Raw genomic sequence first — 26,359 nt, forward strand, 5'->3', positions numbered from 1 at the left:
GTGTGTGGTCCGCGAGTCCTGTGGAGCTCGTGAGCACTAATGAAGAAGGACGGATGAAGCAGTGGCTGGGAGCCTGTGCCCTCTTGAGGCCTGGGCAGCCGCTTTCCTTTGGAGAATGAGGAGGTTCTACTTGCTTGGCTGCCTGGCCATCTCTTGTAGACCGTGCTCTTAGCTCCCAGACGCACTCATGCAGCCATGTGTGTAACCTGTACTTTCGAGGCTGTGAAACAGGGAGCAGGGTATTTAAAACGATGCATCCGAGGGTGAGAGGATGTGGAGAGGTAAACCCAGGATGCGCGGTCAGAGCCCATCCGCATACTCTTTCCTGGATCAACAGACTGACCATCACCTTGGAAGCTGCTGCTGTCGAAGAGCCTGGAGCTTGCGGCAGGTGCGCTGACCGAACTCTGTACTGCCTGTGTTCATAGAAAACCTCCCGTGCCGTGGCAAGGGTTGAAAACTCTTACAGGCAGAGGCTGTAGGTCCGTTCTTGCCCGTCATGCATGAGGCCCTGCATTCATTCTCCCAGTATTGAGCCATGTATGGTGGCAAACGCCTCTAATTCCAACACTTGGGAGGCAGGAGAATCGTCCTTGGCTATAGTGAATTTGAGGCCAGCCTGGGCTCAAGACCTTGTCTCAACAACAAAAAGCTGTACACAGCAGAAATGCCAGCCCTCAGAGGATTTCCTGTACAACTAGTCAGGATACCAGAATTGCTAAACTCTTTCAGGTCTGCCTGAGAAGACACCTGCCTCCCAAGTTGGGTTGGTGTGGCATCGCATGCAAAACTCCAGTGTTATCTGTTGGTGCTTAGAATGCAGCGGCAGCCAGGACCTGCCCTAGTCAGAACCTATAGCTCATTCTCGACCCTCTCACACCTGGGCTGTCTTTTCTTTTTAAAAACAAAAACCAACCTCATTTATTGTTGTTGTTGTGTGTGTACGATGTAAGGTTTCTGCCACAGTGCACATACTGAGGTCAAAGGACAACTTCATGGAATTGGTCTTCTCCTTCCACCTCTGCACGTATTCTGGGGTTGAACTCGGGTCATCAGGAGGCTGTGAAAACTGCTTTGCCTGCTTTGCTGGCCTGCGCCTGCCTCTCTCTTCTCTGTCACTTTGTATCTTAAAGCCCAAGTGTGTGTGCAATGAGCCCAGGGCTGCCACTTCTTCCCATGTTGGGTGACTGAGTTTACAGTCCAGAGTAAATGGGCATTAACCCCGCCTTGTGAGTATGCACCGCAAGGGTACTGAATGCTACTGGACATTGGGTATGCGGCTTCACTTGTATTTGCTGAGTTCCGCTTTGTGGGTGAAGAAGATAACTGGTAGTAGGCTGGGGATCCAGAGTTGGCACCGTCACACCCATACCAGTCCTGGGAGGCAGGCATCATCCTGCCCACAGGCCAGGGTATGACTTCAGGAAGACTGTAGTTTTCCTAAGATCTGTCTGCCATGTTCACCACTCTCGAAGTGGTGGAACCTGAGAGGGTGGAGCCTAACAATGAGGCAGACTAAAGTCTCGTGTAATAGACAACTTTATTCAGAACACCGTTTGTATGAGGAAGTTCTCATGAGCTCAGGCTGTATACATGCAATCACAAGGACAAGAAAAACATGTTTTTCCATAGACGCATAAAAAGAACTAACAATGGCCAGCTGTAATGAGTAATCGGGAGTAAACTCCCCCCCATCAGCCACACTTGGGAGGAGCACGAAAACACATTCTAAGCACAGTTCCTTGTCTTGAAGAAACAGGTCTCAGACCCTTGTGTTGTCTAGCTGGCATTTTCTCACAAGCATTCAAAATTTTCCTCACACAACTCCAGTCTTGGACCGTGTTCCAATGCTGCCAGGCACTGGTGGAGTCAGGGTCAGAGCTGGGTTTACCCGAGTGTACCCGTGTGGTGTCAAGACACAGAAGGCACACTACAGAGTACATGAGGGGCTGTGACCAGAACCGGGATGCTAAAGAGTATCAGAGAGGAACAGTGCTGGTGAGGAAGGACACAGAGCACCTCCTGTGGCTTGAAGGAGACGGAAGAGACATGGGTGCTTTGTATGTGATGTTTTAAGTTTTAGAAACACGGCAAATCTATAGTATTGTTCAAAAGCAAGATATGCTGTAGGAATGGTAGAATTCAAAAAATGCCTCCCAGTGACCCCCGTCATTCTAACAGACGAGCGAAGGTCATCGACAGATGCTCAGATCCCTAAGTGAGAGAATGACCGGTCAGTGACAGACGCTCAGATCCCTAAGTGAGAGAATGACGGGGCAGAGCACTGCGATTTCTAAGTCTCTCCTCATCACTGTTTACAGGAAACATGTGCCTGTGTGTCCGCATGGGGAATGGGCGCACCCGCGCCCCCCCCCCCACTGCCAGGCCTGACTCCGTTCTCCACTGAGCAGCTATGCAGAGGGCTCAGCACCACCTCTGTGGCTTGCTTTGATCTACAAAGTATTTCTCAGATGCATGGCGACAGGACAAGACAGATGCTATGCAGTCTGCAGGCCTGCAAGACGCCTTAGCAGAGTGCTGCCAGCCCATCTTGGTGCGAGCCACCAAGAGGACAACACCCTCTCTGTGACTCAGTCCTGATGATGAGAGACCCACCTGAAGGCCCTGCACAGACCCTCCCCACCCAACCCCGTTCCCATCACCTGTTAGATGGTATTTTTCCATCTTGGCTTGACCGGGAACAGATGAGGCTGTGTGGTCTCTGTGTCTCCTACTTAGGGAAGTATTGCCACGCCTACCATCATCATTTCCTGCCTCTAACCAATCCACAACCCTTCCAGCTTTCAGTCGCCCATGTTCTGACTTCCAGGAAGATTGTGTATCTTTTCCTGAGAAATGAGTTACGAGTGTCCCGGTGGTCAACAGTCCCTCTCTTCCAGCACCAGCTCCTATCATCCACTGCTGGAGTTTCGCTCTGCCCTTCCTCCTCAGAGCTTGCACGTTTGCTTTCCCCACAGGTTCCAGCATGAATGGCCTGGAGGAGCCCAGCATCGCCAAGAGGCTGAGGGGCACCCCCGAGAGGATCGAGCTGGAGAACTACCGTCGGTCTGTGAGGCAGGTGGAGGAGCTGGAGGAGGTGCCCGAGGAGACGCAGGCCGAGCATAACCTGAGCAGCGTGTTAGACAAGGGCACTGAAGAGGATGTGGCCAGCAGGTTAGTGTCTGGCTACTGGGTCCCCGGATTCAGCTGACAGCAAAAGAACTTGATAAGCAAGGGAATTTGAACCCGTTTGATTGGGTTGCTATCTTGGTTCTTCTCCTTCTCAGCTGTGAAGCAGGCAAGTCCCTCAGTTTCCTCATCTATAACATAACACCACTAGTGTCTTCCTCAAATCAGTGTGAAAGTTAAGGACAGATAGGAACACCGTGTTTAACAGTCCTTAGCATGTTTAAACGTTTGTAGTTTCCTCTGTGTGCTCCTTGTTCTGTTCTGCTGCTTTTTCTGCTTGCTCTTCTTCGGATGCGAAAGGATGCAACACACAACAAAACCCACGTGGAGCACGAGCTTTAACGCTAGGGGCTCCTGGGAAATGTAGTTCCCCAGGCGAGCTACGCTCAGGGGCCTTCTGGGGAATAACATTTCCACCCTTTTTAATTTATTAAAAATCTGGGGGGTTGAGAGTCTTAATGGGTAGAGAATAGGGACGTAGCCCGGTCTCTCATAACTGCTTCCTGCTGACTTTGGGCGTTGAGGGATCCGGGGAGTATCGATTGTCCTGTTGATCATGTTCTGTCCGCTGACGTTCTGAGGTGGCTGATTGAAGAAATCACATCTGTCTGGCTTTTGGGTAGCTGGGTTGTCGTTAAGGTGTGTGTATGAGGGATTGTCTTGAGCTGGAGGAGTAAATGGTTTAAGATGTGACAGGTGAATCCAGTGAGGAATTCCCTCGACCTTAGCAGCTGCTCTCCTATTTTAATTGGCGGTGGACATGGATTAGCACATGGTTAAGGTAATGAGTGGTCGGTAAAATCCCACAGTAGCGAGCGTAGATGGGTTAGTAGTGGCGTGAGCAGGTGATCAGGAAGGGGGGGGTTTAGGTGGGTGGCCGGGGGTTAGAATGGGCCACCCATACATGAGTTCGAAAGGTGAGATAAAAAGGGGACTTTTGGGGAGGGCTCTAAGCCTGAGGAGGGGTCAGTTTTAAGGGCCATGTAAAAGAACGCCATTATATACATCATTTCTTTCCACTTAGCTGAACGGTGGCAATAGTTAGCTAACTGCCGTAGAATATCGGGGTCAAAGGAGCCATGAGGAGGCCATTTAAAATTTCCATCTAATGAATATTTTGGCCATGTTTTTGAGCAGTACGGGTAAGTGTAGATAACTTAATGGAAGGAATTAGGGCATGAGGCTGAAGAGCTTCCAAAAGCTGTCCTAGGGGAGGGGGGGGATTGTTTTTGAAGGCTTAGCACCCATGGCTAGAACCGTGGAAACACCCGCAAAAGGCACCCAAAAGATGCCACGAACACTAGCAAGCCCTGAACACAGGCGTCTGAGTGACCAGGGGGCAGTGTTATAGCCTGACTGAACTGATCCTAGCCTCCGACGGGAGACGAAATCCCGGGCAGGAGGGAAACTGTCAGGCCGGGAGGCCGCCCGTTGCAGCCAGTACGTAAAGGGGACAGAAAAAGAGCAGAAAAAAGAGGTGAGAACTGGAAGCTCCGAGCTTCCAGGCGCGGGTGAAAACACGGGTCCAGCCGAGGGTGGAAGGCCTGGGGTAGGGGTGGGGGGGTTGTGAGTGTTAGCTCCCGGGGGCTCAATCGGACAATTTCTGGGTGAGAGGGAAGCTGGGAGCTCAATTTCCGAGTGAGAGGGGCAGTTCAGCTAGCCGAAAGGGAAAACTCACGATTGAGCCTCAGGCCACGTTCAGGCAGATGGACTACGTGGGTCTCGTGGGTCTCGTTGTGGAGCAGTCCTCGGCCTGGAGCGGGCAGTCTCCTGAGTTGTTTGGTCCTGACCGTGCCCCCGAGCGAGGAGGGAGCTCTGGGCAAAGCCGAAGCTCCCGAGTCATTTCGGCACCAATGTTCTGTTCTTCTGTTTCTTGTTCGCGAAAGGAGTACACAAGATACAACAAAACCCACGTGGAGCACGAGCTTTATTGCGTGCGGGAGAGAAGGAGAAAAGAGAAAGAACAGACGGCTTTCCAGCCTTTTAAAGGGTTCCCCACTCACGTGCGGCAAACGCAATGTTCTGCACCTGCGCAGCCTTTGCGTGGAACGCTAGAGGCTTCTGGGAAATGTAGTTCTCCAGGCGAGCTACGCTCAGGGGACTTCTGGGGAATAACACTCCTGACCGTGTATGTGTTTATGAGAGTCCTAGAAATAGATATGGGCCGTGTGTTTTGTCCTCTTGTAGGGGAGGAACAGGTGGTAACTAGCACAGGACCTGAAATTCCAACTCAGACTTCTATCTAGGTCCAGGCCCTGGGTCCTTACTGCCTGCTCTCCACCACCTCTAAAGAATACTCAGATGTTGGAGAGATGACTACATGGTTAAGAGCACTTGTTGCTCTTGCAGAGGACCCAAGTTCGATTCCCAGCACCCACATGGTGGCTCGCAGCCTTCTGTAATTCCAGCTCCAGGAGATCTGATGTTCTCTTCTGATCTCTGAAGTCACCAGGCATGCATGTAGTGCACAGACATACAAAATGCTCATAAACATAAGAAACTGATAAATATAAAAAAAAATTTGAAAAAATAAAAAAAAATGAAGTCAGCTATTGTAAGAGGGCGCTTATTTGTTCCCAGCTGCTCAGCCCCTAAATAATCACACAGAAACCATATTAATTAAATCACTGCTTAGCCAATCACTATAGCATATTCCTAGCAAGCTCTTACATATTAAATTAACCCATTTCTATTATTTTATATTTTACCATGAGGTTTGTGCCCTACCAGCAAGGTTCCAGCTGGCGGCTTTTGTCTTTCTCCTCTGGCAGCTCCATGGTGTCTCTCAACTCTGCCTTCCTTCTCCCAGCATTCAGTTTAGTTTTCCCTGCCTGGCTCTACTTCTTTACCCTATCATAAGCCAAGACAGTTTCTTTATTAACCAGTGGTATTCACAGCATACAGAGGGGAATCCCGCATCAGTCAGCCAGTGCGCCCCTGGAACAAACAAGTAACTCCTGCAAATGGGACAGAGTTTCAGAGGACTCCCCAAAGTTGACGGCACCAGCAGAGGAGCAAGAGGAAAAGCAGGCTATGAATAAACAGGAGCCCCCTCTGCCCCTTTTCCAACAGAGGCAGCAAGGAATGCCATCCCTGACTGACACGCATGTGCGATTTCCAGGGCTGAATGTAGAGAACAGTGTGTGCCCTTTTAAGTCCCTGCAGGTCAACAGAGTATTGTCAGGGTCAGTGAGACCCAGGGGTGTGGCAGAGAAGACTGGAGTCACTGACTAGCAGCTTAACCTGAGAGTCAAAGCCATTTGACTCTGTTTCCTTCCTATTGCAATGGGAAGGAGCTGAGGAAGTAGTTGGGTTGGTGGAGTGCTTGCCTAACATACGCAGAGCCCTGAATTTAATCTCCAGCACTGCATATGGTTTTGTGCTCCCGTAATCCCGGTACTTGGGCAGTAGAGGCAGAAGGATGGAAAAGTTCAAGGTCATCCTTGCTCCATAAATATGTGAAGTCAGCCCGCACTACATGAGGCCCCGAAAAATGAAAGAGAAAGGAGGGAGAGAGGGGACCCTAGGGAGCTTGACATCCAACTCCATGATATCCTTCTCAGAGCCGTGTGTCTGGACCAAATTCTTGGGACTACCACCCTGACAACTGCTGGTACTGAATCACTGTCAAGTTACGGGAGAAGGGTGGGTTCACGTGACTGAGGCAGTGCATGGGGGGTGGGGGGTGCCTGAAAATGAAGCAATCAGACAAGTGAAGTGCCCTGTGCTTCAGGGATTGAACCCACAGCTCAGGCATGCTAGGCAAGAGCTCTACTGAATTATACATCCAGTCCTCTTTTTTTTAAATCTTATTTTGAGATGGGGTCTCACTCAGGTGCCTAGGCCATTTAAGTTCACCATGTAACCCAGGCAGGCCTTGAACCTGTTACATCCCTACATCAGCCTCCCACCATGTTCCAGGCCCAGCTGAGGAGATGATTAGTCGTCCTGGTCCCCATCTCTCTTAGGAGACTTTATCCCTTCGTTAGAAGGAAGAAAGTTATTTTTGCTACTGTATGGATCCTCCTCACCTAAAATGTGTCCATTACTATAGTCTAACGACGTACACACTGCTGTGGGATCCTGCCCTCCGCCTCAAGAGGCTAGGACCAGAGGTTCAGACACCGGGGTCAACTGGAGGATCTAAAGTGAGCCTTGAGTCTGAGGGTGTAGCTTGCCAGACATGCATGAGGGCCTGGATTTACGCCTTGACTCTGGTGTGATGTAAGAGCTGGGCAGCCCTCACATTGGCCCTAAGGTTCTGTGATAGACGTAGCGGGAAGGAAGCTTCTCCTGGCTCCTGCAGGTTCTCTCTGTCCTCCCTGCAAGGGAGGCTGCTTTGCTGGAGCAAACAAATGCGTCAACAAATGCTTATGCCTCCCGCTGGGAGAGGAAAGTGGGGGCTGACCTTTCCGCTCCCGCACACGCTTACAACCCCTGAGCTGTCATAAAACTAGCTGGAGTAGCACTAACAGCCATCGTGGGGCGCCACTGTCATCGCCACAGAGAGATGTATTCATCACCCGAATTATGCCCGGTACAGCCATCCTGATAACACGACACGGGTGAGGTCAGGCTACACTCAGGTCCCTCCTGGCCTGTCCAGACAAGCCACTGGGCACACTGAGCCATGCTGGAAGGACGGAAAGTCCCCGTGTCCTTCAGATTGAGCAGCGGTGAGCGTCACTCCTGGCACACGGCATTAACAGGAGAATGAACTGGTGGAAGCATATTAAGTGGAGAAGCCTGGGGCAGTAAACATGGTGGGAAATGCTCAGAACTCGGGGGCCACTGTTTCCATCCTTTCTGTTTCCTCTTCTCCTGTGGTTTGTTCATTTGTTTGTTTGTTTGAGTCATGGTCTTACTCTATAGCCCTGCCAGCCTGGAACTTGTGGAAACCAGGCCGGCCTCGAACATGCAGTGAACCTCCTCTCTGCCTCCTATTCCCAGGTTCTGGCATTACAGGCAGGCACCACATCTGGCCAGATGTTTACACTTAAACCACCTCCTCCCAGATCTCTGCCACACCACACACACACCCCAACACATATCTTCTGATGATATATATGCGTGGGCTTTCCTGGGTCGCCTGTGCCATCCCCAGTACTCAGAGAGTATGGTGCAGGGAGACTCAGTCTACCTTAGCTGAGCGAGTGTGCCCATTGGCTGAGGCATAGCGGGTCTCAAAATGGTCTTTCAGCAGTATATGGCTGTACAGACCTCTAACTCCATCCCTCAAGAGGACTGAGGATTCAGGCCAGCCTGGGCTACATAATGGGGCCCTGTCTTGAAGGGGGGGGGAATTCATGAACAAATGAGTGATTGGGTGTGGAGGTGAACAAGCAGTGTCAGAATGGTGTTCATCTAAGACTCCTGGCCTTCACCACGTACCTGTGAGGCCAGCATCACGTGGTCTACCAGCTGAGCACCACAGCTTCATAAAGCCCAGCCACTTGAGAGAGATGTAGAACTTTCTGGAAGCTGTCATGCTCTTGGCAGGGCCCCCTTACAGTGGGAGGAGGGGCCATTAATGACCGACTTGGTAGGACAGAGGCAGAGTGAAGGGTTGTACCCAGCCTGTGACAGAGATGTCATTGTGTCCCTGTGAGACGTTAGCTGCAGACAAGAGAGGATGTATCCTCATTTCTGACCCAGCTCACAAGTACAGTTTTCCAGAAGTGCCATGGAGCTCAGCTGCTTGAGAGGGACGCAGAACTTTCTGGAAGCTGTCATGCTCATGACTAGGGCCTGTTATAGTGGGGGAAGATGCTGATGTTTAGGCTCCGCCATGGAAAGACTTTCTCATGGGAGAGTCCAGGAAACTGCTAGGCTCAGAACTCCCATTGTCCTGCTCCTGTGGAGTGGGGCCAGCATTCCTGTCCTGGTTTCCACAAGTGATGTCACGTTTGCTCAGACCTGGAACCTTGGAGTTTTTATTGGGACTCCATTATGTACATAGTCATTTTTGATAGTCCATGCAGTTAATCTAGTCTTCAGTCTAAAGCTCCTCTTTCCCCTGTAATAAAAAGTGTGGCCAGAGGTCATCCTAGATCCCCCCCCAACTTCAGACAGAGCTCTCAAAATAAGCGCCATTGCCTGCATTTCAGTGTGTGCTTTGACTCACGTGTATGAAGGGGCTGTGGGGAGCTAAACCACCTTCCCAGGAAGCTGAGCAGCCCCCCACTCCTCATACCTGTGGAGCTTGGGCCCAGAACTCAGCCCTGTGCTTTGTCCTAAAGACAGATTTTTTTTCCCCCTCTGGCGTGGTCCAATGCCTACTTCTGACAAAGGACCAAGTATCCCAACTCAGAAACCTCTCCAGCAAAGCCACATGCAACTGCATCTTGCATGTTGTACAGCCTACCTTGGCAGGGCCCGAAGGAGCAGAGGTCGGAGTTCTGTCCTGGCAGAGTTGGTGAACATAGTACCACTCTCATCCCGGGCTGCGCTGGCCTTGTGCTGTGAAGGGGACAGATGAGAAGACTGAGGGTGACCCCAGGAGGCGGGGCCTTTTCTAGGGTCCCTGCTGAACCTGTGCTGGGTCCTTGACTACACTTCACCGTGAACACAGAATTGGATCTGCTGCCATGTCCTCAGCGTGTGCCCCCATACACACACACACACACACACACACACACACACACTGACTTCCGCCTGCCAGTTCAGCCTCTTGGGGCTTCTTCCCCGACTCCACCCACCCGTGGCTTTCACTGTAATCTTCCAACCAATCTGCGTAGTCTAATTGAGTTCCTCCAGCTGAACAATGGCAAGCAGGGATCTTCTCCCCGTTTTTATTTTATTTATTTATTTATTTGTTTTTGGTGTGCCTGAGTAGCCGCTGTGCCCCACGGGCCGTGTCTCCCCTTGGGTAGGTCTGCATCGGTGTTGTACAAGGCCGTGTTTCCCCTTGGGTAGGTCTGCATCGGTGTTGTACATGTGTCTGTTGTCCTGCCCCTGTTACTGCATTCCTCGCTGTCCCTTCCCTGGCTGGGGCAGGGTACCAGCCTGGCCTGCTTCCTGCCCTTGCCTTGTTGGGAACTGCTACCGTGACAGTGGCTTTGGACCTTCCTTCTCCGCAATGCTGTCGTTCCTTCACTCGGGCTGTGGTTTCTTCCTCTCAGCAGTTCCGAGTCAGAGATGGAGGAGGAGGAAGAGGAGGACGACGAAGACGATCAGCTCCCCACCTCTGACCTGGGCGGGGTTCCCTGGAAGGAGGCAGTCAGGATTCATGCCCTTCTGAAGGGGAGGAGTGAAGAGGAGCTGGAGGCCTCCAAGAACTACGAGCCTGAGGAAGAGGAGGAGGATGAAGAGGAGGAGGAAGAAGAAGAATATGATGAAGAGGAAGAGGAGGAGTCAAGTGAAGGTTAGGAACGGTCTCCTCTAGTCCTGACCCCATCCCACCTCCCACCCCTTCGCCTGTGTTTCTGGTGTGAGTGTAAGAGGTGTCATGGATGCCGCCCTCAGGACCTGGAGTTTTCTGGCCCTCACTCTTTCCAGGCCTTGGATGGGACGCAATGTCTGGCAAACTGAGAAATCTGTCCCTTGTCTACATTCGTATTTTTAGTTGGAAGTGGAAGGCAGGCAGGGCTCATCTGAGGACTGTGTCCAAGTAGATTGCTTCCATTTTTCACTTTTTCTTTGTCTCTCTCATCCCCCTTCAGTTCCATGTAGAGAACTTTATTTGAATAAGACAAAGTTAGCTCCTGTGAGGAGTCGCCCAGGGTGCTGGATAGCGGCTGCTGCTGTCTTAGGTACTCACTAGACCCGCCCCAGCCACATAGTCAGTAACCTTTGGGGCCTGAAGCATGTGTTCAGGTTTTGAGTTTCCAGCCATTCCAGTTGCTTCTCAGGCTCCTCTTGCATTGGACTTGAGATGTTTCTGTTCATCCCCTGTCTGGCTGTGACCTCAAGACATAAGGGACTTGACTGTGTTGAGACTGTCTCTCTTTCCCTGGCTGCAGAAGGCCTGTGGATGGTTAGAAAGGATCCAGGACTGGTGGACTCCCCAAGGAGAGCCATGCTTACTTCCCTGGGGACACAGAGCCAAAAGGAGGGACAAGCACGTGTTCTTCCAGCCATGCTCCCGAGTTATTCCTTACAGAGAATTAATCAGCCATCGGTGGCAATGTCACCTCCTAGTTGGCCCTGCTTGTCCTAGAATTCTGCGCTCCCCGCCCAGGACCATCCTGGTGGGCTCAGGATCTATACACTTGGTGATGCTCAGGCATCTTCCCTAGAGAGCATCGTCTCTCTTCCTCCGCACCGACCCCTCTGAAGGCCAGAGTGGAATCTAGGCAGACTCACTCAATTTCATGAGACATGAAGGAGGAATGTGCCAGACTAGCCAGAGCATGGAAGTTCTATGCCGTCATGTGTGCCTCACCATGCCGGCCCGGAGTTTCCGTGAGCTCACGCTCATCAGAGTGAGCGCATCCCCTTCACAGCTGCCACAGGGAAAGACACTCCGTTTGAATCACTTGAGATGCCATTATCTGTATGTGACGATGACTACCTAGCAGCTTTTAGCCCCCACACCACTCTGGGAAAGTTGACCCACCTTTTCTTTTGTGAAGACTTTACTTCCCAGGCTGGGAATTTCACAGTTTGTTCAGCCCGGCCTTTGGATGTTCCTTTGTCCCCGGCTTGCCTTGCTTCTTTGGGGCAGCACACCTGGATGCCTGTGTGGTCAGGGGGCAGGACACTCTGGCAAGCAGCTAGGATAGATAACTCTGCTCTCTGTTCTCTTTCCTCCCCCCCCATTCCCTCCTCCACTTGTCCCCCTGTGGGCTTCTTGGTGCTGTCTGTGGGTGTCTGGCTCCCCCTGCTGTAGAAGGGGAGTATTGCCCCTGGGACAGAGAACTCCTGCAAGGCCAGTGGCTCCAGCATCTCTCAAAGGAAGAAGAAAAGGGTACATGTGAAGGTACCCGCTTTGCCCCCTGCCCATCTCTACCCCAGCTCCCGTGCAGCCATCTAAAATGTGCCTCCAAGAGCAGGTCCCACACGGAAAGGTCATTTTAGAAAGCTGCTCGCAGAGGCTTTGAGCGTACCCAGCCGGGCACCCGTGCTGACGCAGCCTCCACAGGATAGCGCGTCAATCAACACATTCCCAGCAGCAGTGTTTATGGGATGGGGCCCCACCGGCAAGCCCTGGAGCTTTTGCTCCGAGTTCCCGTTATCTGTAAAACCTTGCTGCCTAACCATAGCTCTTCGGTCTCACCCCAGGACCTCCCCACCCCCGCCCCACCACACACAACACACAAAACACACACAACACAGGGCCGCATGTGCTGGCAGAAGGCAGAACCGTGCTCAGAGAAAAGGCGTAACTCTTCCCTCTGTTGCTTAGAAGCCAAAGAAAGGACCAACCTTTGTCTCTGTGTCTCACCCTCCCTGGTCCTGACACAACCGAGCTGTTGGTGAATTTGCCGTGATTCAGCCCTTGCCAGCACCGTCTGGGCAGACTGCCGTTGGGGTGGGCTGAGTCTCTAGAGACAGTAAGAGTCTGCGGGGCCGCTCTACCGTACAATGTAACATCCACATGGGAGACTTCGCTCAGGCCTTGCGTCATGTCACACCTTCACGACTTCGTTATGGAGCTGTCCCTGTGGTGACAGGCGGATCCCAATTAGGGGTGTCGGGGTGGGGGAGCATATACTCCCAAGTGGAAACTGGCTTCTGGCAGAAGCCCCAGCATCCTTCAGATTAGTGGCACCTGCTCTTACTGCCTGACTAGCTTGTCCCCTCCCCCTCAGCGCCCACCCCCGCGCTCCGTAGTTCCTGGCTGTCCCTTTATCTTAACCCTGCTGTGTGGCATGATCCGAACACTAATGAGAGGTCCTGCGGGGAGGGGCTGCATGTGCACTCCACAGGCACTGCCAGCAAGAGCCTATGCGGGAGCCCTGGCGAGTGAGCGGAGAGGCTGATCTGTGCCCAGAGGGGCCAGAAGGGCTTCGGGTGGAGTTTGTAAGAAAGGAGGGGCTTCCCCCACAGTAGGGCCGGGTAGTGGCCTCACTCCTGCCTGAATGCTGGAGTTCAGGACTTCACAGGACAGATCTCTGCTTCATCCCTAGCTGCCGCCCCCACCGTCAAATGCTGACCGCCTGCGCCCTGTCAGTGCCCCCGCCACAGCGCCGGCACATGGCCATGTGGTCTCTGGCCAGAGGGCGTGTCCTCTCGGGCATCTGCTTTAGTGCAGAGGGTGAGAACTAAAGTCCCAGCAGAGCCCATGTCTGTCCCGGGGAGTTGGCTGGCTCCTGGCAGAGTGGCGCCGTCCTCGGCCACCTGGGATAGACAGGCGCTCGCGCTGTGCCAGCTAAAGGCCAGGTCCTTGGGCCCCTGCAGTGATGGTCCTACACAGTGAGGGTCATCTGTCCTGTCCCACCCTGGGCATTGTGGGCCTCGGATTCGTTTTATTATGGAAAGGAAAAATTCCTTCTGCATTTGGAGATGGAGTGTGTGGATCCTCACTAAACTCAGAAGTGATGTGGAGCTCAAAATGACTAAATGAAACCAATGACTAGAAAGTGTGAGCGTGTGCCCCGCGTGTGTGTGTGCACGCACGTGCTTGTGTGTGTGTGTGTGTGTGGGTGTGTGTGTGTGTTTGTGCACAGGCATTCTTGATTTTTACCTCTTTCTGACTCAAACTCGTCTCGGCAAACACTGTAATTCTTTGTTTCTTTCCTGTGGTGTCTCGTCCTCTCCCTCCTGTCCTTGTCGCCTGTCCCTTCTGTCCTCCCTGTGCCCTCTTTCCTGGGGACCTGGCGCCCTAGCCGGGAGCAGCAGGCTGCAGCAGATCCTAACCGCAGCAGATCCCTTGGCGATCCAGGCCGATGTGCACTGGACACACATCCGTGAAAGGGAGGCGGAGGAGAGGATGCTCCCGACCTCCGAGTCCTCCACTTCTAGAGGTAACTGCTTTTGAGCCCATAGCCCAGTGTGCATCCTAAGCACCCATTCCCAGACCCTCCCATGGGTGCAGAGGCCCCGTCTGCTGGGGGACCCCTGTCCTTGACTCTCATTCGACGATATGTAAAGTTCTCTGTGAGTTAGGAGGTAGCCAACTCTGTCTCTGCTCATGCAGAGTAGGAAAGTGGGCCTGGCTCAGAAGACCCTAGAACTTGCTGCCTCCTGCGTCTCTCAGCAGGGCGAGTGTGTCGGCAGAGTGGGTGTCGCATGAGTGCATGGCAGGACCAGAGAAGGGAGCCTGTTTAGAAGTGAAAGTAAGGAGAGGGACATCCCAGGGGCCTCTGGTGTCCTGGTGTCATTGTCAACTCCAGGTTTGACGTGACGCGGTCTGTTTCCCACTAAGGTGAAAATGTATTTTATTCTGGCTTCTTCCTTGTTTGATGGTTTGAACAGGGTCTTACTGTGTACCCCTGGCTGGCCTGGAACTTGCTGTGTGAACCAGGCTGGCTTTAGATTCACAAGGATCCACCCTTTTCTGCCTTCTAAGTAGTGGGATTAAAGCTGTGCACCACCATGCTCCCCACCCCCCACCCCCTTCTTTCTGTCTTTTTTCCTTTTCTTATTTTTTTTTAAGACAGTCTCACTGAGCTAGCCAGGCTGGCCTTGAATTCAAGATCCTCCTGCCTCAGCCTCCAGAACTGGTACCACCATGTCCATCTTTTGGCTTCTTCTAAGGAATAGCAGTAAAAAAGAAAGCAGAAGCCATCTAGATGTGCTGTGGCTATATGTCATTCTCTTTGACTATCTGTCTTCCGTGTAGGGACCCTTGGCGGCATCACCAGGTGGTGCCACCCAGGGCTACCTGTCCTGTAAAACTCTGAGTCTGTAGAAGATCATTTCCAGTCCGCAGGAACATTAGGCCTTCGTGTGATGTTTTTGTTCCCTAGGACACCAAGATGAACCGCAAGATGGGGACAAGGACAACTCAGCAGTCCTGGTCAGAGCTGCCCTCTCTGGTTCTGTCCTCTCTTCTTGTCCCAAATACCTGTCACACACACATGCTGCTCAGTGCCGGGTGGCCCTGTCTTACGATGTCTTGGTTCCTCTGTTTTGAATTTTAGGACTGACTCCAGCTCTCCCTGCTGAGAACTTACCAGTATTTAACTCTGCATTTATACTCTCTTTTAAATTCAGTGACCGGCCTTCCCTCCGTACGCCGCGCAGCAGTCCAGGCCTGGCTGGAGACTGTCTCCGGAGGTAGTCTGGTGATATGTGACCCCCCCGCACCCCGTTCATCATAACCTCTTTCTCTAGGCGGCTCCGCTGGCATATCTTAACTCTAGGACTCAGCTCCTGTCGCTGCTGCATGCGAGGGCAGAGCCAGTGGGGCGGGGCTCGTGCATGCCTAGTCAGACAGCCCATCTGCATGGACCAGAAGTGCATCCTCATCCCAGGCAGGCTGGAGACCAGCAGTGGAGATAGGGCGGAGCCTCGCTTTTAAGAGTTACCGTTAGCAGTTGGATATGAAGGCCAAAGTGAAAGGAAGCTTTTGTTTTGTTTTGTTTTGTTTTTCGAGACAGGGTTTCTCTGTGCCACAGCCCTAGCTGTACTGGAATTCCTTTGTAGACCAGGCTGGCCTCGAACTCACAGAGATCCATCTTCCTCTGCCTCCCAAGTGCTGGGATTAAAGGTGTGTGCCACCACAGTCTGTCAGGAAGCCTTTTTTGTTTGGTTAGTTTTTGGATTTTTGTTTGTTTTTTTGTTTTTTGTTTTGTTTTTAAAATATTTATTTATTTATACATATGAGTGCTCTATCTGCATGTATGCCACCATGACAGAAGAGAACATCAGATAAAAGAGGACACAGATCTCATTATAGATGGTTGTGAGCCATCATGTGATTGCTGGGAATTGAACTCAGGACCTCTGAAGGAGTAGGCGTGCTCTTAACCACTGAGCCATCTCTCCAGCCCAGTTTTGTTTTTTTTTTTTTTTTTGAGACAGGGTTTCTCTGTGTAGTCCTGGCTGTCTTGGAACTCACTCTATAGACCAGGCTGGCCTCAAACTCAGAGATCCACCTACCTCTGCTTCCCGAGTGTTGGGATTAAGGCGTAAACTGTCACCACCTGGCATTCTTTTTCTTTCTTTTTTTTTTTTTTTGTGAAAGAAGCTTTTTATGAAGTTCTGTGCCTATAGAATGCAGCTGGGTAGCAGTGCACTGCTGGGTAGGGTGTGGATTGAAGTCGGGTAGCGTTCCGACACGTCAGAGGAACAGTCAGAACAGGAATTCCTGGAAAGTTTGCCTCAGGGGAGAGGCGAGGACTGGTGGACACTGCCGATGCTGAGCTCTGTGAGGCATTGCCCGGTGGCACCTGAGCTGCGTCCCCAGACAAAATACACATCTCAGTGCACAGGCCAGAGGTGACCTGAGGAGTCCGTTGTCTGCCTTTGTCGACCTAGAAACCTGTTTCTCAAGGAGAGGGTGCCTGGCGTCTGGGGTGGGACAGACAGCCCGTCCCATACAGGGTGTCTAGTCCTGCCTAGACACGGGCTTCTTCCCAGGAACCCCCCAAAAAGGAGACAGCACACACACGCACACACACACACACACACACACACACACACATACGGTTGGGAACCCGTGTCCTAGCAGTCACTTCCAGACCAGTAGGGACGATGCTTGTGGACCTTTATCATCCTTGCCCTCACACGCAGCTGAAGTAGACATATGTGGCAGGAGAGTCCACGGGTGAGAGAGGACTTGGAGTCTAGCATGGCTAACCCTGAGTTATCACTCTTTGAGGCAGAGGAAGGAAGAGCGAGACTGAGGAGAAAGGATGTCCTAGCAGGCAGCTGAGATAAATGGCCACTCCCAGCTTCCGTAGTGTGTGGCTCCTCACTTGTGTGGCGGCTTTCAGCACAGCGCTCCATCTTAACCAGAATTCCATCCCTCGGTTCCATCGCTCTAGCTGCGTCTCCGCACACATCCGCTGCTGCTGCTGCGCCAAAGCTGAGTGTTTGCTTGTTGATCTGTGTGACCGCCTTTTCTTCCGAGGAATTCGAGGCGTGTGGGATCCCCATCCTTCCAACTCTACAGCAGGTGTTTCTCAGGCACACTGGGAAGGACCAAGAGACCAGGCCAGGCTGGCCGAGACTGGGCCAGCCGGGGGAACCAAGGAGTGGTCTCCTTCGTGTTTGCTTCCAGCTTTCTTGCCAGAGAGACTGTGATTACCACCTCAGTGCCAGGCACTCGAGCAAGCACGTTGTGCACAAAGGCCGTCTGCAGTGGGCCCAGATTCTGTTCCCAGTGACCTCTTGTTCCCCAGCATGGCAGATGCAGTGATGGTCTCGCCAGCCGAGTACAAAGCCTAGTTTTAAAGCAGGACCCAGGGTGTTATTCAGTGGGTATCTGTGTCTCCAATGTCCCAGTCACACATTCTCTGGTGAACATCTTCGTGAGCGTCCCAAAGCAACATGACTACTTGAAAGCTTTAGACCTGTGGGAATACTTGAGTGGTTTTTCCCCAGTATTTAACACAGCGAATGTTGTTAGCATACGAGAGTGCCTTGGCATTGCCCCCTCCCTGGATGGCTCTGGTGTCTCAGAAAGAGCAGGCGCTGAAGCTAACTGTTCAGCTGCTGCCACTTCCTAAACCCCACGCTGTCTGCCATTCCCCAGCGTGTTTGCCATAGTTCTCCAGTTTCAACTTTGAAAAAGTTCATCTGGGCATGGTGGCACATGCCTTTAAACCTGGCACTCAGGAGACATAAGTAGGCAGATCTCTGAGTTCAAGGCCAGCTTGGTCTACATAGCAAGTTCCAAGCCAGCCAGAGCTATGTAGTGAGACCTTGTCTTTAAAAAAAACCAAACAAGGGGTTGGGGGTTCAGCTTAGTGGTAGAGCACTTGGGCAAGCACAAGGCCCTGGGTTCAGTTCGCAGGAAAAAAGAAAAAACATAAAAAGGTTTTCATAGATTTGAATTATCATCATTTTATGGATTGTGTGCTAAAAGTAAGTATACAAAAAATTGTGCAGTGTAGAGAATTAAATCAAAACTCACAGAACTGCCTCCCCCTACATCAAGAAATATAGCATTCCCAGAATCTTCACAGTGCTGCCTCCTACTCCCAGCCCCAACCCTGTCCCCAGTGGCCCGTGCTGACTGGGAGCAGAGCAGTAGGTTGGCCTGGCCTTCCCCCCCCACACACACACACCTTCCCCTCAGCTTTGAGACAGTCCAGATGTGCTTTGATGCCTTCCCCTTGTGAATCAAAAGCATTGCCCTCAGGCTGGCAGCATCCCCAGGCAGAGCCTCTGCAGGCCCAGGCAAGTCCCAGGTGCCGTACAGCTCAGGGTCCGTCTGCCTCAGGGTGGATGAAGTGTATGAATGCCTTACTTTATTCTGTGGCCCTAAAGAGCCATTCTTGAGTCCAGAAAGGGAGCTTGACATATCCCTTCAGGGCCACCCTCTTGCTTTAGCAAATTCTCAGTTCTCTCTGGATAAAGCATCAGTCTCTCCATGTAGCTGAACATCAGAGCCCACTGTGAGTCGCTTGACCCTCAGACCTAAGCTTTGTCACTCAAAGGTGACCATGAGGAACAGCCCCTCCGGCTGCCTCAGGATGAGGAGTGACTACCTCATGGCACATGAAGTGGCCATCACTGGGCCTGTTATATAAAGTCCTGTTAAGAGTTGCCGATGGCCCCACAGCATCCCTTGATTGTGACTGACTGGAGGATCTCCGGCAGCAGCCTCTGGAGGAAGAGGTGATACCTCCAGGCCAGAAACTGTGCTTCTCCCTCCACATGGCACTACTAGAGTGGAGAAATGGCCATGGTACCCACGCTGCTTATAGAGCGCACTCCATATCTGTCCGGGGCCTCCCTTCTCCCCGTGGCCTGTGCATCACTACCTTCTGCACCCTGCACAGTTATTTGTCTGTCTGTCCTTTGCTTCCCGTCCATGAATGTCTCTGCTTTACAGCCCCCCTAGAAGAGGACGTGGATTCTGAGCCAGCGGAGACTGAAGGGGAAGCTGCAGAGGATGGGGACCCTGGGGACACTGGTGCCGAGCTGGATGGTATGGGGCCCAGCCTTCCTTCTGTGACCTCCTGTTACACATGGGGAACAGAACCAGATTGGGTGGAACTCACAAAAGATAGCAAAAGTTGAGGGGGACAGCTGGGGTAGGGGTAACTCTGGGACTGGAGAAAGAAACGGGGAAATGAGTCCACGGGCACCCCAAAAAGGGTTTTGGTGGTGGTAGTTGGTGGTCATTTTCCTCTGTCACAGCCTCTTGCGTCGTGGTCACTGTGTTGTACAAGTAATCAAATGGGATGGGGAGCTGGCTCGGTGGGCAAAGTGCCTGCTGCACAGGCGGGACTGCGTGAGTTCAGCTACCTAACACCCGTGTGAATGCCGGCCGGGCACCGAGGAGGGTGGAGCCTGGCCGGCCAGTTAAGCTGAAAGGCAAGCTCCAGGTTCAGGGTGATCTTGTCTCAAAAAGCTGAGGTAAAGAGCAATGGGAAGAACCATCATCAACCTCTGGCCTTCAAACAGGTGAGGGGTGAGGATAGACAGACAGACAGACAGACAGACACACCAAAAACACCACAAGTCTCCACAAACCCCACACTCAGAAGGCAAGATGGATGCCTTGTGTTGGATTTATCTCTGGTAAGAGGCTTGGTTTGCAGGGACTACGCACCCAGGTTAGACCTCACGCCACGGTGAATCATCCCACTAAGACTTCTCTCTAAGGAAACAGGACACAGAAAAGGCACACAGCCAGAGCTCAAATGTGTAAAACTTTGTATCTCACCTACCTCCCCCAGATCAACACTGGTCTGATGACATTCCTTCCGACGCCGAGACGGAACTTCGCTTACAGTGCCAGGCCAAGGCGAAAGCCGAGCTGGAGCTGAGGGTGTCAGAGAACGAGGAAGAGAAGCCGCCTGATACACCAAAGCAAGAGGAGAGAGGTGGGGGGCAGGAGGAAAGACTTCCAGAATGTCACAGGGCATGCTGGTAATACCAGTGAGGCCTTCAGAATAGAGCTTGTCATGCCTAGCCCTATGGGTGGCGAGGACCCTAATCATGCCTGATCTGGGCCTTGCCTGTCTGGGGCCACAGGTCTCTAACCTTTCCTTGGGTTGTGTGGGAGCACGAGAATAAAGACATCACAAAGCTCAAGGCCCGTATCGTAGCCACCACACATAATGACCACAGTGCCACACAGGAGCACGCAGGGTGCGGCAGCACCCTCCTTGAGTCCCTTCATTTGGTTTTTTGTTTGTTTTTAGAATAGCCTAAGGGTAGACCCGAGGACACAGTGCAAGTTAACCTTTTCCAAGTCCCTGCTCTCCTTCCTCAGCGAGGGGCTGGCTGTAGTGTGAGACCCTCTGTGGATCTGGCTGTTCCTTACCCCTAGTATATGTAGAGCGGAAGGGACTTAACTCCTATCGGAAACCTCCGTGTCCCTCCTTTCCAGGTCCTTCCCGAGTCTCCAGCCCTAGCCAGTCACCTCAGAAACAAGCCATTCTGCTCACCCCAACCCACAGCCCTGAGGCAGAGGTAAGTAGGGCTGGGAACAGGGTTGTCAGTGGGACCTTGAGACCTTCAGGAGACACGACCCCATCTTAGGGCCCATGGTGTACGCTCCACAAAGAGAGGGGAAGCAGCCCTATCGCCACCTAACTTTGTGAAATTCTAAAAGTTTCCTATCTTGTGCTGTGTACAGCTGTTGATGACATGCAGGTTCAGGTGCTGCCTCAGTCCTTGTGGATGGGCAAGGACTCTTTTCTTTTTTTTTTTTTCTTTATTTTTAAGTTGATATGTATGCATCTATAGTTTATAAAAGGTATGTTTTTTCCTTATGTTAAAATAAACATATAACTATTTAAATGAAAACCATGCCTTGAGATCACCAGAACCACCTAGAGAGCGACCAGGAATGTGCCACATCACTGTCTGAGGGTCTTAGTCTGGGAGGCACCACTTGCAGGGCAGACTTGGAAGGAATCAAAGCCAGGCCTTGGTCTCTGGGGCTCCAGGCAACATGGCGCAGTCCAGTAATTGTCCTGAGAAGTGAGCAACCCTGGGGTGGGTATTCTAAGGGTCTGTGTGCGTCTCCATGGTTCCTCAGAGGGACAGTGTGGCCAGAGAGGAGGACTGTGCTAAGTAATAACTTTAAATCCTTTCATACATTAGCCCCACATAATCCCTCGGGGACCCCAGAGCTCTAGTTATTGTGGGTTGTGATGAAAGCCAAATTCATTAGTGCCCTTGGCAGTGTTCACGTGAGTGGACTAAGAACCCAGGATGTGCATGAGATGAGCCATCCCTGAAAGCTCACCCCCCCCCCAGGTAAGTGGAGGGGTTTGAAACGTTAATAAATGGAGCAGAAAATGAGTCGGCCCTCTCTGCAACCCTTTGAGTAATAGCCGAAAGGATGGACAGGACTTTGATTTGCTTCCACCAGTGTAGGCCCCTTGAGAGAGAACGCTCCCTGAGGGAGGTGCTGATTTCCCTGTCTCTTCTTTCTGTGTAGGGGGCCCCGTCCCCACCTACCTCTGTCACCACCAAGGCGAAGTCCCCTGAGGAGCCCCTCTTCCCTGCACCTCTGCTCCCCAGAGAAAAGCCCAAAGCTGAAGCCCCCACAGATCAGAAGACTGTGCACTCGCCCATCCGGTCACAGCCTGTGGCCCTGCCGGAAGCCAGGACACCTACCTCACCTACCCGCTTGCAGCCAGAGTCTCCACTGGCCCCTGCCCCACCGCCCTCAACCCAGCTCCCCATCTGTTCCCAGCCTCAACCTTCCTCGGATGCTTCCATCCCGTCACCCTCCGAGTCCCCCATACGCTTCCAGCCGGTTCCAGCTAAAACATCCACCCCCTTGACCCCACTTCCTGTGAAGAGCCAAGGAGACCCCAAAGACAGACTCAGTGGCCCTCTGGCTGTGGAGGAGGCCCTGAAGCGGAGTGATCTGGTGGAGGAGTTCTGGATGAAGAGCGCCGAGATCCGCCGCAGCCTGGGCCTCAGTCCTGTGGACCGGAACAAGGGGTCGGAGCCCAGCCTCCCCTCACCCGCCTTTAAGCCAATATCCCTAAAGTCCTACTCGGTTGACAAGTCCCCTCAGGAAGAGGGCCTCTGCCTTCTGAAACCTCCATCTGTTCCTAAAAGGTTGGGCCTGCCAAAGTCAGCTGGTGACCAGCCCTCACTGCTGACCCCAAAGTCGCCCTCTGAAAGGGAACTGAGGAGCAACCAGGAGGAGCGAAGGGACCTCTCCAGCAGCTCGGGCCTGGGCCTCCATGGCAGCTCCTCCAACATGAAGACCTTGGGCAGCCAGAGCTTCAACACCTCGGACTCTACTATGCTCACTCCGCCTTCTAGCCCACCCCCACCCCCACCTCCCAATGAGGAGCCTGCAACCCTGCGAAGGAAGCCCCATCACACTTTTGAGCGCAGGGAGGCCTCGGTTATCCCTCCTCCTCCTCCTGCCACATTCATGCGGCCCCCACGGGAGCCAACCCAGCCCCCCAGGGAGGAGGTCCGGAAGTCCTTCGTGGAGAGTGTGGATGAGATCCCCTTTGCTGATGATGTGGAGGACACTTACGATGACAAGACTGAGGACTCCAGTCTGCAGGAGAAGTTCTTCACACCCCCCTCCTGCTGGTCCCGGTCAGAGAAGCCCCTGGCCAAGGAGAATGGGCGGCTCCCTTCCCTGGATCGTGATGCGCAACCGCAGAAAAGGGGGCTGCCTCTGGTCTCTGCAGAAGCCAAGGAGCTGGCTGAGGAGCGCATGCGAGCCCGGGAGAAGTCCGTGAAGAGCCAGGCACTTCGAGATGCCATGGCCAAGCAGTTGAGCAGGATGCAGGCCATGGAGCTGGCATCCTCCAGGTCCCGCATAACCCCATCTCAGGGCAAGGAACTAGGACCCGAGTCCGCCAAGCGCTCAGGCTTCCGAGGTTCCCAGGAACCCACTCTGAAGCATGAGGCTACTAGCGAGGAGATCCTCTCTCCTCCATCAGACTCAGGAGGCCCTGATGGCTCTGTCACCTCCTCTGAGGGTTCCAGTGGGAAGAGCAAAAAGAGGTCGTCCCTCTTCTCCCCCCGCAGGAACAAGAAAGAGAAGAAACCCAAAGGGGAAGGCCGACTTCCAGAGAAACCCAGCCTGGGCCTCCCAGAGGAAGTGGCAGCAAAGCCCAAGTCCCTGTGGAAGTCGGTCTTCTCTGGGTACAAAAAGGACAAAAAGAGAAAAAGTGATGAGAAGTCCTGCTCCAGTACCCCGTCCAGTGGTGCCACGGTGGACTCCGGCCAGCACAGGGCATCTCCGATTGTGAGAGCAGGTATGTGTGGCTGAGGGAACTCACAGGAGAGATGTGGGGATTCCCCTCGCAGTCATTCAGTTCACCAAAGGTCCACCTCCCCATGCCACTCCTGCATGGCTTCTTAGAAAGGAGAGCAAGCTGTTCCTGCCTCCATCTGATTCACTGCACGGAATAATGTTAATGCCAACTTGAAACCAGATGGGTAGATTCCTGTTGGTATCCTTCCTGAGGTTGCATGACCCCAAACATGGGCCTGATTTTGAGTGGGACGGAGAAAAGTCTTGCTAAGGGGTCTTGAACAGGTATCTAGAATGCTGTTTGGTGTTGGCCCATCGCCTTTGGGGACAAGCCCGTGTCTCCTTGTGTAGGAGGGGGATTCTTAAATAGAGAACTGCCTAAGGCTGGCTTCCTTGCAGCATGAGGTGCTGGCTGCTATCTTCACTTAGCCTCTTTTTCACCCTACAGAGCTGCAGCTCCGGCGCCAACTGAGTTTCTCAGAGGACTCAGACCTGTCCAGCGATGACATCCTTGAGAGGTCTTCCCAGAAGTCCAAGCGAGAGGTAGGTGGGCCAAGTCCCTGAAGGACTTCAGAGAACTGGTGACAAAATGTCAATTTAGTCTCTGGTAGAGAAGCAGACCATTGGGGTGCAGAGCCAATGCTTCTCTGGTCTCCTAGCAGATAGACATTGGAGTGCTGTGCCAGCCAACAGCAAATGCCACAGAGTGGTCTCTCGGGCCTTTGAAATAAGCAGCTGGGGATATTGCCTCAGTCTGAGGAAGTCAGGGTACTCTGTTGGTTAGGTGCCTGGCATTACACTGTGAGCAGTGTCTTCCAGGGCCAGACAATGGGAGAAGAGCTGAGGTACTGCTTGGGGTCATGCAAGTATGAACTGGGCACCAGGCATGGATGGGAGGTAGACCAGATGGCTTCCTCAGTAATCCCTAGGAATAGACCTGGCCAAGCTGACTGCCTGGTGTATTTGTTAAATAAAGGATTTTTCTGTTTTAAGAACTGACCCTGAAGCACCACGGATTGAAAGCATTGGTGCCGGGTCATCCACTGGGGCATGAGCACCTACCAGTGGCCACCCCCTCACGTACCTTTTTGATGTGACTTCTCAAGACTTGGACTTATATGCTGTCCCCTCTGTCAAGAGCCTTGAACTGTAGAGCAGCCAGGGCAGACTGAGGTAGCTCTGCAGCCCATATGTGTCTGTTCGTTGAGATGGTATCGCTCTGTCACAGGTCCATCCTCCAGCCTGTCTCACTCCCTCTGGATTATTATCCAGCAGACTTGATTGGTACTCATTCCCCTATCTGCATTTTCATCATCGCCTTCTGTTTTATCTCCCTGGACATGACGATACCTCATTCTCTACTCTTCTAGTCACCAAGAAGCACAGACAGGTCTTCCTTCTCAGCCTCCTGCAGCCAGGCCTCATTTCTTGCACCAGGAGTCTGAATGTAGGACCGGGAGTTGTGTGCTCTCCGTGGGGGCTCAGTCCAATGTGTTGCTCCTGGGTATGCCCACCGAGGTCTTCCAGGCAGTGGCATTGGGGCTGAACCAAGGATGGTGTGTGGGTGTGCACATGAGTTTCACAACTCATCCCAACACTGGGAGCAGGTACTATCTTAGAGACCTGAAGGAGCCTGGGCAGAAGAAATTGTGACCCAAAGTCCCCTTGGCCTCCATGATGAGTGTGCTCATGTTGAGACGGTACGTGTCACATTGGCCAGATCTTCCATCTCTGATTGCCACTGTGACATCTTGCCATAGTGGGGAGGGGGTGCTGGATGCCCCACTGACTATGCCAAATCCATCATCTTGGTATAGGCTCCCAATGACCACAGGTATGAAGAACCCAGGGGCTCATTACCATAGTTATGTGAACAAGTGAGCGCCGCCATTCAGATTCCTAGAACAGCAGTGCCTTGGACACCTTATGCATCAGGTGTGCTCCACAGGGACAAGGTCATTCTCTAGTGGGCACATAGGGAATGCTGAGGACAAGCAGGGCCTGGGCAGTGGCAAACATGGCTCTCTTAGGATGATGTTGCATCTCACTGAGTGAGGGCAGGGCATGGTAGTTCTGAAAATATGGAACCCACTGGGCATGGCGATTTCATGCAACCCTAGCACTCAGGAGACTGAGGCAGGATTGCACAAATTCAAGACCAGTCTGGGCTACCTAGTGAGTTCTGGGCCGCCCAGAGATACATAGCAAGATCCCATCTAATGAACAAAGGTAGGTGGGGGAAACACATACAGAACCTACAGTGGAGAACAAACCGGAGCAAAACAACCATAAAATCGTAAGGACACTTTGGAACTGTTGATCATTTGATGGTGAATGGCAAGTGTAATATGTATTTTTTTTTAAATGCCATCCGTCATCAAACTGATGTCAAGTTCCTAGCAGGTGGCACTATTGTAATTATTGAGAAGCTGTGTCTCTTCTGAGGAGGAAATACATGCCAAACTTCTAGGGCCTGGGTCTCTGGTGTCTAAAGACGGGTGTGTAAAGGTCACACCCTGACACTTGCTGCAGTACCACCATCGGGGAATTGAGGTGAAGGGTGTTCCAGCATCGTGGCTTCCTCCTTCAGTGTTTCTGGGTTTGAAATTCTTCACAATGAGAAGTGTCAGGATCGGGGGACCAAGAGTGAAAATTGGCCTTCATTTGCCTGGAAAAGGAAGCCTCCAGCCACAGTGTATGTAGTGTGTAGTGTGTAGTGTGTAGTATACAGTGAAAGCTGGTCCTGTTCTGTTTCACAGCCCCAGGCCCTGAGTCATGCATGGGTGTGGTTTCCATACTGATGCACAAACACATAAAACCAAGACCTTGTTTTTCCTTAAATGTCTGTTATACAAAAATAAATTATTCAGGGTTTGTATGTTTGTCTTTACCTGTGTGCAAGCACATGTATGTAACATG

The 26,359-nt window shown here is 52.4% G+C and overlaps 1 protein-coding gene across 14 annotated transcripts in view; it reads left to right on the top strand.

Annotated features, from left to right (window-relative positions):
• Nucleotides 1-26,359, top strand: part of Mical3 (microtubule associated monooxygenase, calponin and LIM domain containing 3) — a 202,181-nt gene that overhangs the window by 150,704 nt on the left and 25,118 nt on the right. For 11 of the 14 annotated variants that reach the window (XM_050164164.1, XM_050164165.1, XM_050164163.1 and 8 more), the window contains 9 exons: nt 2,979-3,174; nt 10,311-10,552; nt 13,959-14,096; nt 15,289-15,351; nt 19,079-19,174; nt 19,929-20,075; nt 20,585-20,667; nt 21,644-23,441; nt 23,889-23,983. In XM_050164164.1, the coding sequence (XP_050020121.1) occupies nt 2,979-3,174; nt 10,311-10,552; nt 13,959-14,096; nt 15,289-15,351; nt 19,079-19,174; nt 19,929-20,075; nt 20,585-20,667; nt 21,644-23,441; nt 23,889-23,983 (2,858 nt within the window). The remainder of the gene's footprint in view (nt 1-2,978; nt 3,175-10,310; nt 10,553-13,958; nt 14,097-15,288; nt 15,352-19,078; nt 19,175-19,928; nt 20,076-20,584; nt 20,668-21,643; nt 23,442-23,888; nt 23,984-26,359) is intronic. The other 3 variants (XM_050164168.1, XM_050164173.1, XM_050164174.1) reach the window with 3 other exon arrangements.

The sequence above is a fragment of the Alexandromys fortis genome, unplaced genomic scaffold (genome assembly GCF_014885135.2).
Source record: "Alexandromys fortis isolate MF-2015 unplaced genomic scaffold, M_Fortis_MF-2015_v1.1 scaffold_150, whole genome shotgun sequence".
NCBI lineage: Eukaryota > Metazoa > Chordata > Mammalia > Rodentia > Cricetidae > Alexandromys > Alexandromys fortis.